This window comes from Manis javanica, chromosome 3 (assembly GCF_040802235.1).
Source record: "Manis javanica isolate MJ-LG chromosome 3, MJ_LKY, whole genome shotgun sequence".
In the NCBI taxonomy this organism is placed as follows: Eukaryota; Metazoa; Chordata; class Mammalia; order Pholidota; family Manidae; genus Manis; species Manis javanica.
Genome location: NC_133158.1, coordinates 172,767,723 through 172,782,042, shown reverse-complemented (window position 1 = coordinate 172,782,042; position 14,320 = coordinate 172,767,723). Strand labels below are relative to the sequence as shown.

Genomic DNA, 14,320 nt, shown 5'->3' with positions numbered 1-14,320 from the left:
AGTCCTATCAACCCTTTCCTCCCAATCCTCAAGCCCTCACTCCCTTCTCCGCCCCTGTTCAGCAGGAAGCAGCCAGAGAGAAAGCAACGTCCACAACCCCATAGAGGAGAAAGGGGGGAATGAAGGGTCCCCACCAGTAAGATGGCAAACTTCCGGCTTCTCTTCGGGGGTCCTCAGTTCCCGCCGGCGCCACCTGAAGCCCAATCACCTCTCGCCCCCCTCCCAATCCCAGCACCTAGCCAACAGCCACCAGCCCCGTAGAAGTGACACCTCAATCAATTCATGCCCCTTCCTATATAACCCAGCACCTTTCCCTAATAAAGCGGAACTCTCCGGTGAATTGCTGCTATGTGTCGCTCCTTTCCTTTCAAAAACCACAATACAATACCCCCTCACACCCAGGAGAGCTATTCTAAAAACATTAAGAAAACCCAGGTAGCAACAAGAGTTACTGGATCCACCGCACACTGCCAGTGGGATCTGGAGGGCCTTCGCATTTGGAAAACCATGAATTGTGGATCAAGCAGTACCTAAATAATAGAAGCAACTCTTGTCCCTCAGAGCAGAGCTCACACCCCAAAACCACATGCACGGCACTGGGCACGGGGCCCAAAGCTCAGGACTCTTCTAGTTTGCTCAGCTTAATGCCTGATGTCGTCATTGCGCTCCACAGGAACACAGATGGTGCCACCCTCACCATGGAAACACAAACACACAGAGGAAAACACCCACCACCACATTGCTCCAGACGTGCCACCATCTAGAAATGAACACAGTTCACATTTTGTACAATGTATTTCCTATTCTTACTGGGCTTACTCATATACACAACACATTTTAAAACTGGGCCTTATGATATATAGTTTTATAACCTGTTTACAACTAGATATATTGTGAATGTGTTTTCTCTTTTACAACAGTTAAAATAATTGCACAGTAGGGAGAAAACAATTACACATATTTATTGAAGAAATACACAATTTCTTTCCAGAGATGTCATTCTCTTTATGCCTTGGAGAAAGGGGGTATCCTCCTCTGACAGTCACAGGAATATAAATTTGCTCTTCACCTTAGCTTAACTTGTTTCTCTGTGGCCATTTCATTGTCAGTCAAGTAATCCACTTTATTTTTCCCATCTCTCCCATTTGCTTCCTCCCCCTTTTCTGCCTGTCTCCCTGGTGCACACCTACTTCATCACTCCTGCAGCCCACACCACTAGCGTCTGCCCTGTCCCCTCGCTCCCCCTACAGACGTGTCCCTTCCTTTTCTTTTCAAGATACTGTCTTAATTGGTTTTTCTCAGCTCTACTCAAAGCTTTATCATCAGCCCACATAGGAGTAATCTTTAATAATCTTAAGACAGTATTCAGTGGTTTCAAGGAAAATATCAATAAGCCCTTGGAGAGCTGCACGTATCAAGAAATGTAACACTTGGGCACAATGTAGATATGGTGAACTACTTTTTAGTAGTTGTTTTTGGATATGGCAGGACAGAGAAAGCAGCTGGTACTTCAAGGAAATGTTAGGGACCTATTCACTACTATGGAAATCTATTCACTGTTTCAAGGCAACTAACAAATGATTAGGACATCTGAGCGACAGCCTTCACAGGTCGGGATGTTTGCCTGACAATGGTGCCTGCAAACATCCATTAATGGAAACTTTGTACAGCGAGGCAGAAGCCAGCTAGCATCAGAGGGGTGCATGCGGACAGTGGTAATTCTGGCGTCCTGGAAGCTGCGAGGTGCTCGTCCATCACATGGCCACCTGGAAGGCAGGGACACTCAGTCATTAAAAGAAATCCCTCTGGCAGCTGATTCTGCTGCCACACATGTGGCACATCTGCACCAGCCACAATTAGTCTGGGGACCAACATTTGTACTTAGGGGACCAACACTAGCCTCAATTACATAGAATTCAGACTCCCCTAAAAATACACTTCCAAAGTTGCCATGGGCATACTGCTAACTTGGTCTTCCCTAGATATGTGCTCACACCTGATCATCTACCCCAGCCAGTGACACCTTCGATTGCAGGGGTGCAGCAGAATGTGGTTCGGCTCTGATGATAAGGACACAGCACATTTTAGGCTTTCAGCAAGAAAACATGGTCCCCACCCTTCTACACCAAATGCCTATGCTGGGCCTGCTACCCAGGATGCAAATGGGAAAGATGCAATCCTGGTGTGGGTTGGGTGGCAGTTCCATCTTGTACTCAAGTGGAGCACTTGCTTTCATGTATTTTGTGGACTTGAACATTTTCAATTTCTAACATCCACAGGGGAAGAACTAATGAGAAGCCTCTGCACTTGGGTGGACCTATAAATCTGGCTCAGCTCGGGGTGGAAGGAGAAGTCTCTTCTCCTGTTCTCTGCCCCTTCTTGTCACTGCTTTCCTCAAATCAACAGACATCAGTAAGGTAAAAGGGTTCTGAGCTCAGTCACCGGGTGATGATCTGTCTGGGGAAGGAGGGGCAGGGGAGGAGGGGTCTGCTCAGGGCCTTTTCAAACCTATAAAGCAGCTCCTAAGGGACGGGAGTGGGGTCGGGCCTCTGGCGAAATGTAAGGCCACCAGTTGGAGGTGGGTACCGCTGATCTGCTGTGGGGTGGGTGCTAACCGAGCTGCCCCGGAGCCTGCCTGAGACTCCCTGTCCAAGGAAGGGAACTCCAGGGAGCATCTCTCTGTGTTTAAGAGGCTAAGCCTTCTCGTTTCTTTTCCTAGATAGACGTTCACATACTACAAAATGCCTAACAGACCTGAAATAACTCTCCATCTGAAAGCGGCATGGCCGCTGACCCTTCTGAGGGAGTAAACATCAAGGGTGCCACGGTGACCATCCCATGTGGGGTCCTTGGTGCTTTCATAAGCAGAACTTGGGCTGCTGGGATCTAGCAAGTCATGAGGTAAGAGGAGAGACCCTTTTAACTAAGTGCCAACCATTAGCTTGCAAGGGCAGGAGGGGAGTGTCCGCTTACCACAGCCCGGCAGAAATGTCTGAGGAAGGCAGCGAAGCCAGCCGCGCCAGCACTTACACATGGAACACTTCCTGGGCAGCCAGGTGTCGTGGGGCACAGACCCGCAGTTCCTGGCAGTGAGCAGATCAGGTGATGCACATGTGCTCTAAGTCCCCACATCTCTTGCCCTCTCCTCCCTCCACCCCCTGAATGGCTTACTCTTTGCGCAGGTCATGCTCACAGTTCCGCCCATAGAAGGTGGGGGGGCAGGCACAAAAGGAGCCCAGCATGCAAGTCCCCCCATTCAGACAGCAGGTCTTGTTTAGCTGCCTGCCTGAAATGTAAGAGGCGGGGGGACTGAGAAGCTGAGCTCCTGTAAGCAAAGGTCAATACAGCGCTACAGACCTCATCTTCCCAGAGTGTGTGTAAATGTCTAGAAACATAACCTTCACAGAGTAAGACTCTGTTGTTCAGTGCTCCTGTTGCTACTTGGGCCTCTGAGCAGAGTAATCTTTTTCACACGCAGGCCAGTGATGGTTCCTAAAGCCCTGGCATGAAGTGTCATCAGGCGAGGGACACTGGGCTCCAGGGAGGTGAGTACCGGATGCATCTCCCCTCCACAACGCAACCCAGCCCGACCCAGCTCAGCTGCCAGAATTAGGTGGCCACTCTTTCAGGTGAAAGAGTCACTAACATACTTGGGACACACAGGAGGAACTGGGGAGTGACGCATGCGTCAGCTCTAAGGCAGGTAGGGCTTACTGTCCTGGACTCCCGTGGACGGCACCAACTGGGAAGGTCGATGGTGAGCCGCGGTTTCCTCCAGGGTCGGAAGGCTGCCGCCACCTCTGACGGGAGGCCGTGCAAGTTCACGGTGGCCCAGCCCTGGAGGGCAAAATCAACTCGGTATTTCAGGCCAATGAAATTGCTACAGATCAAAAGAATAAAAAGTCTCTCACCAGCGGCCACTTGAAATTCAAAAGCCTTGGAAATGGCCACGATCAAAATCACACTAGAAAAGGAAATCAGACAGTGGTTAGTTAGCAAGACAAAGCAAATAAAACCCTTTGAATGAGCACCTGGGTCTTTTCCTCACAAGGACAAGACCACCACAGAGCACTAGGGGGAGATTGGAGACCTCCACCTTCCTTTTTTTCTACTTCCTTTGTAAATGGCTAATTCATGTATGTAACAACAAAAAGAAAAGCAATGAGGAAAAAGGCTACCTAATATCCAACTCTTTTCAATATCTACTGTTACTTCGTAGGCTTTGGCCTCATATACACATTAATTTTAAGTAGGTATAAATCTTGTATTTTTCTATTTCAGCTAGCATACATTTTTCTCCAGCTGCTTCCAAAGAATTTAAAAGTGATTGCAAGACATTCTATGTAGATGATGAATCACATTTTACCAACAATTTCATTTAAATAAGTAATTTAAGAAATTTTCAGGTTAAAAAAAATTCCCATTATTCTTACTGGTTTTACAGGTAAGGTATCGATCTGTTTATACCTTTAAACTTCTTATATTTAAACCACATAATTCGGCTTAATACTGATCTTTTCTTACACAAGAATAGGAAAACACCTGTCATTTCAGAGGCAGAGCCCGTTAACTGGATGGAAACGTTAAAAGCCAATGGCAAAGATGGGTGTAACTAGGTGTGAAGTTCCAGGCTCAGGAAAAAGAGCAGCACTGCTGGCAGCCTTTTAAGGTGTGAGCAAGATGAAATCAGGCAACAGTGAGATGTAGAACACTCTCTCCTAAGCTGGCAACCTCTTAGTAATCAGAAGTTCACATTCAAGATTGGTTCCTACCTGGAAGAGAAGCGCTCCATCTTCCTGCAGTCCATAATAGCGCCCAACAATTCAGGGGGAAAATGTTAGCATGGCATCAATTCACAGTCAATGCCAAAACACCCAAAGGAAAACACATTTCCTGAAGAAAAATATAATTTTAAAAAGAAAAATAACCCCGATGAGAAGTATGCATTCCCCAGCAGGTTTTGGGAGAACCAGGAGCCAGGACGCAGACTCCGTCCTAACGAACACCTTGACCTTCTTAGCCAGGGACTCGGCTTTCCGGGGGATTCTCCTTCCTCAACAACACGTCCTGGCCTGGGGGGAAGGGCCCTCAGGTGGGCGGGAGGCGGAGACCCACGCGCATCACAATGCCTAAACTTGCTGGGGGTGGAGGTGAGCGGGGGTTGGGGGGGGGGGGGGGCGTAGAGTGGCTGAAACAAAGGCCGAATGGAGGAGGCGGAGTCTTGTAAAATTGGTAAACTAGCCGTAATGTCTCTATCAGTAGTTGCGGGGGTAAAAATACCAGACTTACTCTTTTGGAAAGGAAAAAAAAAAACAAAAACGACGTCAATTACTCTGCGCAGTGGATGATTCCAGGTGGGAGGATCGGTGGAAAGTAATTGCTTTATTGAGGAAACCCGAAACAGCACATGTGGGTCTCTCAAGCCGTTTGATAATTTACTGCCAAATTTTACTTATTGAAATTTGCTTTCATCTTTGTTTCTCCAAGAAAGGTGTTGGGAGCCGCCTGTTTTGCCCTGGGCACTGTCAGAGGGCCAGAAAGGGTGTGAGTGAGTCGCCGTCGGTGGGGAGGCAGGTGCGTGGGGAGAAAGGTTAGGAAGCTCGCAATCGAGATCCACGTTCAGGAGGGGCCCCTGAGGTGTTCTCGGCCTGGTTGGTGTTGAGTGAGTGTAAATTCCAGGCGGACCCGAATTGCCAGCCGCGGCTGGAAGGACGCGGGAGCCGGCGTCGGGTGCCGGGCCGGGGAGGGCGGCTGGGATGTGCGGGGCTGAGCAGGCGGCTGCGCCTCCCCGCCCACGGCTGCTGAGGATCGGCCGCCCGGGTTCCTCAGTCGGAGGAGAGTCAGGCCTGCGCCCAGAAGGAGGCTAGAAGCACGGCAGTTCGGCCTGGGAGGCTGTTCCCGCCTCGCCACTGGGTCCCACTTGGATTTTATCGGTCTCCCAGCGTTCACAGTGCCTCCCGACCCCCAGCGGAATGAGCGCCCAGATGCAGATGTGTCCCATGCCCCTCTGAAGGCGCGTATCTGGTGGCTGCCCTGCAGTCGGAGAGGTGCATCCCTAAGCCGGAATCCTCCACCGAACGACTCGGTGCTCCAGGTACGTCGGAAGTCCTGAGTCATTTCTAAGTATCATTGAGTTCGAATTTCTAAAGCGAAAGCCTGGCGCGGGCCTAGTATCGCCAGGCAAGCATGTGTGGTTTGTTTCTGCCCTTGTTTTCACGCGTCTGTGAGCACTGAATCTAGTCCGCGGCAGGGCGAGTTGGCAGCATCCGAGGCCGTGTCAGACCCAGTGCCTACGTGCGTGAATGCGAGGGGTCCACAGGTGCTGGGAAGAGCAGTTATTTGCTTCTACACCTGCATCTTGGCAGAATTAAATTTAAAAATATTTTTATTGCAGGTAAGGCCACATTAGAGAATTGGCGCATTTACCTAGAGCCTCTCAAGCTCTACCGCAGCTGGCTGCTTAATTCCTGTTGTGCTTCAGCCCCTCCTGTGACCTTTCAGCTTGTGAAATGCCCCAAGTGGCCTGCTGAGATTCAGGAAGGACTGGGGAACTTAGCCAGATGCTTTGGAAGCCGGATGTGGGGGCAGGAGAGACAGAATTGTGTGTTTAAAATCATAGAAAAAAGCACTTGACTTTAAAACCATCCAACCAACCAAAAATAGTTGAACCAAAAAAAAAAAAAATCTTCTAAGGAAACAGACTTCTAGTGTCTGTCCAACACTCAAGGAAGAAAACACATTTAGAAATGGGATAGATTTTAGCTTTAAAAAGCCAATTCAAACTTATTTCAGAGGTCGAGGACATGGAGAATTAAACCCCAATTCAAGAGAGAATTGAAAGAACAGTCATTTCTGTAGCACAAATATCTGAATTTAAGGTAAAGCCTACTTTTATGATAGAACTCGTAGGAACAGTTTGGGTCTTCTGTCGCTGTGCCCTACACATGCAGGCCAGAGTGGGGGAACAGTGCGTGGGCTGGGGAACTCCGCCAGCTGAGCGGTGCACGAAATCCCACCCAGCCCAGTGCCCGCCACTTCCAACGAAGCCTGAGTAACACATTTGCTGAAGTGGCGCTCTTGCCTGTTGTCTGCTAATGGGTTTCAGCCCCGGGCAAGTTCGCTATGCTTTCAATGTGACCAAAAAAAATGACAGTAAAGCATTCTTTGGGGTGAAAGGGTTTATTATCCGGCTTGTTCTCCCGGGGACAGGTGGAGCACTAGCGTCTCTGCCTCCACCCAGAGCACTGGGCCGAGCTCTCTATATAGCGCAATAATAGGTTATAGCCTAAAGGTGTGGAAGCGGCAGCCTAGCAGCAGGCCAGTTACATCATCAGGTGGTTTAAGTTCAGTGAGGATCCTGGCCATGGAAACCCCAACGTTCCCACACTGCTTATGAATAAATTAGTGGCTTTCTGTTTCCACTGGTGAACTTGAGGCCTGTCCTGGCTGCTCTCCTTTTGGCTGAATCTTTCTGCACTGCCCTGTCTGTTGGGAACAGAAACGCTGTCTCAGTTTCCTGAAAGCAGGTGGGGCCCCGGCACCACAGGAAGACAAGTTGCTTCCGCTATCCAGAGCCAGGAAATACAACGAAGAATGCCTCCTCCCCGCAACAATGAAGAAAAGAAAAATGCATCTTATGTACTCCAAGCAACACTCAGTTCTGGACAACTTATTCAATTGAATTCACCATACTAAAACCAGATCATCTTGATGCCCTTCCTGGAAGCCATGTTAGGGAAGAGAAAGTCTGATTTGAATTTAGACATGGAAATGGCTTAGAATTCTTTCTCACTGGAATTTTGCTCTTTCCAGTGAAATCCAGCGTATATTTAACTGGCCAGCTCCTTGGTGTTGAGCACAGTAGGGGAGACAGAGATCTCCAAGGTTGGGCTCCGGCACCTGTTCTTCTCCCCAGATAATACAAACCCAGTAATCTATGCCGAGTGCCATATTAGTGTTACCAAAAAACAGCTGATGGGGAGGCAGCAGTCGCTTCCTGATGCCCTGCTGACCAGGCTGAGGCTAGTGGCCCCAGCAGACAGACAGATGGGCAGACAGACCCCTAGACGTGAGACATGAGAACACAAGCTGGGGTCTGCTTTGTTTCGTGAGACCTGGAGATTCTCATCTACAAGTGCTTCTTAAGTGGACTTTGTATTTATTGCATCCAGGCATTCTTCATGGCTCTTACTGGTTTTGAAATGGATTAAGTGCAAGTGGAGGGAGGGAGGCCCAAGTGTAAAACCCTAACCATATCAGAAATGGATTCAAGTGCTCTAGTGAGAAGGTTTCCTGTATGCAAGTGACCCTGGGCACTTTAAATTTGCCCCACCCCGGAAGCTCAGCTGAGCTAGGCAGGACTTCTGGCTGATGGCAACTATGAAATAATAAATGGATTTTGTCATAGGCCACTCAATTTGTGAGTGTGTTATCCATCAGTATCAAATGACTACAAACACTTTAAAATTTTTTCTTAAAGTATATCATACTTTCATAAATATGTAGAAATGATTGAGACAGGGACCATGGGCTTATACAGAGCATGGTGAGGGCCTCCGGAAAAAAACCAAGCAAGATAATCCATTGTGAGATTTGCTTTGGCCTGCTGGGGGACCCAGCTTATTTTTCTGACTTTACCCAGGTGCTGCTTTTCTTCCTCGCCCTAATCAAGTGATTTGCAATCTGGGCAATTTAACAAGCAAGCCCAAAACAGCTAGTAAAAACAGGAAGGATTCCATCTTGAAGATAGGATTGCATTTTAAAACTAAATTAGTTTTAAAAAAAAGTTTCTAAACATACTCTTTAACAAATAGACAATAACTCAGCCTACCTTGGGAGCAAAGCACACCAGTCGTGATTGATATGCTCCCAGACCAGGAAGCTGCTATCCTGGTTGGAAATCAGAGCAGTAAATTTCTTGTAAATTACCTGGAAGACTAATAAGATACTTAATGTCTCTTAAGAGATAAACCTCTGGGATTTAGCAGGTGTGCATCCCTAGTCCTTTGTCTCTCAGCCGCCTATAAAACCCCTAAACAACACACCACCCTGGGCTCTCTTGTCCCCTCCTGGCTTGAGCCAGGAGCCCTGCCCTCTAACTTTATCTCTAAATAAAAGCTTCTGCCTTACTCTTTCTCGTACCTTGAGTGTTTGTGAAGTTCATTCTTTGACTCCACCATCCTGGCATCATAATGAGGGTTACAGGTTATGAATTATTCCTAAGTGAGTACTGTGTAAATACTTCCGAGACCAAGACAGAGAATAGAAGTAGAGCCCCAGAAGTTTCTCTGGTGTTCCCCCAGAGCTTTCCCTCCCATGTCCTCAGTGCTAACTACTTTTCTGATTTGTAATCCCATAGGTTGGTTTTCCCATGGTTTTGAACTTTGCGTAATCATAGTGTGTATGTATGTCTACTTTGTTTTGCTCAACATTCTATTTTGGTTTGAGGCATCCGTGTTGTAGAATGTACTCATATTCATTGCTGTGTAGTAGCATTCCAGTGTATTGAATCCATACAAGGATTCAGCACCACTTACTGTGTTACTACTATACAATGCCATTGTCATTAGGCATCAATTTTTCTGTGTGTTCTGAGGGTTGATTTTTTTTTTTTGCCTTATTCTTTTTGGGTGATCTGTTTGTTCTTGTACCAAATAATTCTGTCTTCATTCCTGTAGCTTTGTAATAGTCCTTGATATTTAGTATAGTAAATCCTCTTGCTTTGTTCCTCATTATTCCAGATTATCTTTACTATTCTTGACTGAATATGTTTCCATATAATTTTTAAACCATTTTTAAAATTGACAAACCAGGGTTTTGGTTAGAATGCATCGATTTGTTTTTTCTTTGTAGTTGACATAATATTTAAGTTTCAGATGTACAACACAATGATTCAACATTCATACATATTACAAAATACCATAAGTGCAGTCATACAAAGTTATTTATAATATTGGCTGTACTTTCTATCACTGTACTTTTCATCCCTGTGACTTAATTATTTTATAATTGGAAGCTTGTACCTCCTGATCTCCAGAGTGCACTAATTCACTAGGATTAATATTTGTATCATATTGAGTCTTCTGGTCCATGAAGATTTGTTAAGGTGTTCTTTAATTTCTTTTAATAATCTTAATACTTTTATATAGAGGGGTATTGTACAGTTTTTTTAGATTATTCCTAAATACTTATTTTTTCAATGTTAAAGTAAATGGTATCATTTACTTTCATTTTTGTGATTGTTGATTTTTAGATTGACCTTGTATCCAATACCCTTATGAAATTTATGTCTTATATGAGTTTGCTAGGGCTGCCATAACAAATACCACAGATTGTGTGGTTTATACAACAAAAATTCTTTTCTCACAGTTCTGGAGCCTGGAAGTCCAAGATAAGGTGTCAGCAGGTTTGGTTTCCTCTGGGGCCTCTTTCCTTGGCCTTCAGGTTGTCACCTCCTCCCCGTGGAGGCCTTTCTGTGCATACATCTCTGGTGTCTCTGTGTGTCTTCCTCTCCTCTTCTTATAAGGACGCCAGTCACACTGGATCAGAGCACAGCCCTATGAGGTCATGCAATCCACATTACCTCTTTAAGGCCCTATCTCCAGCAGTCATTTCTGAGGTACTAGGGGTTAGGATTTCTATATATATAAGTTTTAGGGCAACCCAATTCAGTCCTGAACACTCGTAAGTCCCACAGTTTATCTCTAGATTCTTTTGGATTATCTACATACAGAATAATGTTACTGGTGAATAATATTTGTTATATATGAAATTTTATATTTTTGGATTATCAAAATTGAAATGAAATTCACACAAGCATAAAATCAACAATTTTAAAGTGAACGCTTCAGTGGCAGTTACTAAATTCATGGTGGTATACAACTACTATCTCTACCTAATTCCAAAACATTTTAATTACCCCCAAAATAGAACTCCATACCCACTAAGCAGTTGCTCCCTATCCCACCTTTCCCGTAGCCCTTGGCAGCCACTGACTTGCATTCTTTTTCTGTGGATTTACCTATTTTGAATTTTTCAAATAAAAAGAGTCACACTTTATGTGACCTTTTCTATTTGGCTTCTTTCACTCAGCAAAATGTTCTGCAGGTTCATCTGCATTATAGCGTGCAGCAATACTGCATTCCTTATGGGTGACTGTATGTATATACCACAATTTGTGGAGACTGTTCCAGGTGCACTTGAGAAAATGCGTACTGTGCTCTTGGTGGGGAGACTATTCTAAAGATGTCTGTTGGGTGTACTTGGCTTATAGACTTACACAATCCTTCCGTTCCTTTTTTCGTGTTTATCCTGGTTGTCCTATTCATTCATGAAAGTGGTATTGATGTCTCCAGTTATTATTGTTTCTTCAGTTATTTCTCCCTTCCATTTTGCCAGCTTTCCTGCATTCCCTTTACTTCCTGTTCTTCATGTTACATAATTGCAATTAACTGCAATCTCACCTGACTTCATTTTTCCTTCTGCCAGTCCACATCTACTGTGAGCCCCTCTAATGAGCTTTCCATTTCAAGTTCTACTCTGTAAGCCCAGAATCTCTATGTGGATTTTTATAATAATTTCTGTCTCATTATGGATATTCTGTATTTGGTGAAACACCATTCTCATGCTTTATTTTAATTGATTAGACATACGTTCCTTTAGGTCTTCAAACATACTTATTTATAGTATCTGATTTAAACTCGTCAGTAAGTCTGATGCCTGGGCTTCCTCAGGTTTATCTTGACTATTTCCACCCCATGTATGGGACATACTTTCCTATGTCTTTGAGTGTTTTGTAGTGTTTGTTTGGTTGTTTTTCTTTTGTCATTGTTAAAAACTGGACCCTTAAAATAATGTAACTGTTCTTCCTGAAAATCAGATTCCCACCTCCGCAGGATCTTTTGTTGTCACTGTTTATTCATTTAGAGATTTTCTTGGACTAATTTTTTAAAATCTGTATTCTTTGTCATGTGTGACCAGTGAAGTCTCTGCTTGGTTAGTGCATTTGTCTGCTAATGATTGGACAGAGATTTTCTTAAATTCTGTGAACTAGTAAGTCTCCCAGATCTTGCTGAGGAGCTCTGTGTGTATATAGGGGCAGGATTCCAATGCTCCAGCCGTCAGCTTGGTCTTTGCCTTCCCTTCCTGCCTGGGCAGTGCCTCAAATGAGTCAGAGATGAGAGATTAGGGCCTTCTCAGGTCTTTCCTGGGCATGTGCACAAACCTGCATGTGTGTGGCCTTCTAGATTCCCAGAAAGATGTCAGAGATTTTCAAAGGTCCTATAGACATCCCAAATTTTCCTTTTACATTTATGTTGTTAGACTTTCATTGGCACTAACTAGTAATGTTGGCTCAGGCAGATGCAGTGTTAAACAATTGCCAGTGACTGTTTCCAACAAATACACTGGGAAAAGACTGTTCACACAGGGTGACCTCTGAGTCAGGTCAAATAAAGCAAGCCCCAGGAATGGGGTTTTTCAGTGAGTTTTCAGGTGTGTCAACTGGTGACAGTTTGTAGAGCATGGAGCTTTTAGTGAGCTCCAGATCTCTGTTTCCTTCCAGGGTTGACCAGCTGCTGGTTTTTACCACTCCTGTAGTTGCAAGGTTGCTGCTTTTCAAGGCTACTGTAGAACTTGAGAGGGGAGGACAACAATGGGGAAATGAGTGTTCTTACTGAGATTAATTTCATTTTTCTTGAACAAATCCTCAGATTGTTGTAAGCCTTTGGTTATTTCTGGCTTCAGAATTCTGAAAAGTTGATTTTGAAGGTTTTTGCTAGTGGTCTCATTGCTTTTATGGAGTAGTTCTCTGGAATTGTATTTCTGCTTTTCTAAGGATTTAAAAAAAAATGAATGGATGTTGAATTTTTTGCCATATTTTTTTCTCTGCATTTGCTGTGATGATAATTTTTCTTTTTTTATCCTATTAATGTGGTGGTTTGTATTGATTGATTTTGAAATGCTAAAACAAACTTGCATGTCTAGATTAAACCAAAGCACAGTCGTGATACAAATCAATTTTATATTTTGTTGGATTCAGTTTTCTACTGTTTTGTTTAGGAGTTTTGCATGCATGTTTGTGCTTGAGACTGGCCTGTATTTTGCATACCTTTGAATATCTTTGTCATGTTTTAATTTCAAGATTGTGTCTATCTCACAAAATGAGTTTTAAATTGTTTTTTTTTTTCTATTACATTGAAGAGTTGGTGTAATGCTTGGGTCATTTTTTTTAAATTAAAGTGTTATCCTTGATATACAATCTTACAATGGTTTCAAATAATGGGGTCATTTCTTCATTAAATGTCTGGTAGAATTCATGAACGAAGCCAGCTGGATCTGGTGTTTTGGGGGAAGAATGGGATGAAGTTTACTTATGAATTTGTTTTCATAAAATTTAATAGTGTTCAGGTTTTCTTCTGTCAATTTCGATATATTTTTCTAGGAATTTGTCCATTTTAACCACATTTTCAAATTTATATGCATAAAGATGTTTACAACAGTGTTTTAAGATGCTTTAATGACAGCGGAATCTATAATGATGGATCCTTTTTTATTTCAAATATTTATAATTTTGTCATTGCTGTTTATTTTGAAGGATCAATGTTTGCCTTTGTGAATCTTCTCTACCAAATGCTTATTTTAAAAAACCTCATTGTTGATGCTCTTTATTCTTTCCTTCCTTCTACTTCTTTTGGATTTACTCTTCTGGTCTTTTGTTTTAATTACTTGAAATGAAAGCTCAGATCACTGATTTTCAAACTCCCCCCTATGGATCCAGATTTCTTCTTTTCTATTATCTATAATTAAGGTTTTAGAAGCATAAGCATACATTGTACTTTTATTTCCAGTATTTGTAAAGCATTTTCTCATTTCCACTGTGATTTTTCTCTGATCCATATATTTATAATTTTATAATAAATTTATAATTTGTAGCTAATTAAAAAAGTTAACTTCTAGCTTATTTGTACTATGATCAGAAACCATACTCTAATATCAGTCCTTTAAAGTTTTTTGAGACTTGCTTAATGACCTAGCATAAACTCAGTTAAAAAATAATTTGTCCTTTACAATAGTCCTATACTATTCTTGGCTTCCATTTTCTAGTTATGTATATTTGGTTAATTATGTCAATTTCATATGAACTTATTCTATATCTTTACTAATTATATGTCTGGTGTCTTTTCAATTATTGAAGGAAGGTGTTAAAATATCCACTGTGAATTTATATATTTTCCTTTTAGTTTTCAGAGTTTTGTTTTATATGTATGTAGACCATATTGTTAGCTGCTTAGAAATTTAGAACTATTATATCTTTCTGATG

The 14,320-nt window shown here is 43.5% G+C and overlaps 1 protein-coding gene across 2 annotated transcripts; it reads right to left on the bottom strand.

The window, feature by feature from the left end:
- Window positions 1-946: 946 nt before the first annotated feature.
- CRIPTO (cripto, EGF-CFC family member) lies at window positions 947-5,128 on the bottom strand. Of its 2 annotated transcripts, XM_073230439.1 has the most exons (7): window positions 4,929-5,128; window positions 4,773-4,796; window positions 3,912-3,964; window positions 3,715-3,837; window positions 3,172-3,286; window positions 2,974-3,083; window positions 947-1,766 (listed from the first exon to the last, which is right to left on the bottom strand). In XM_073230439.1, exons 2-7 carry the CDS (start codon window positions 4,790-4,792, stop codon window positions 1,651-1,653), a joined length of 537 nt encoding a protein of 178 aa, XP_073086540.1. In that variant the 5' UTR covers window positions 4,793-4,796; window positions 4,929-5,128; the 3' UTR covers window positions 947-1,650. The 2 variants fall into 2 exon arrangements, with proteins under 2 accessions (XP_073086540.1, XP_017503457.2); XM_017647968.3 differs by having other exon boundaries at window positions 4,773-5,128.
- Window positions 5,129-14,320: the final 9,192 nt, after the last annotated feature.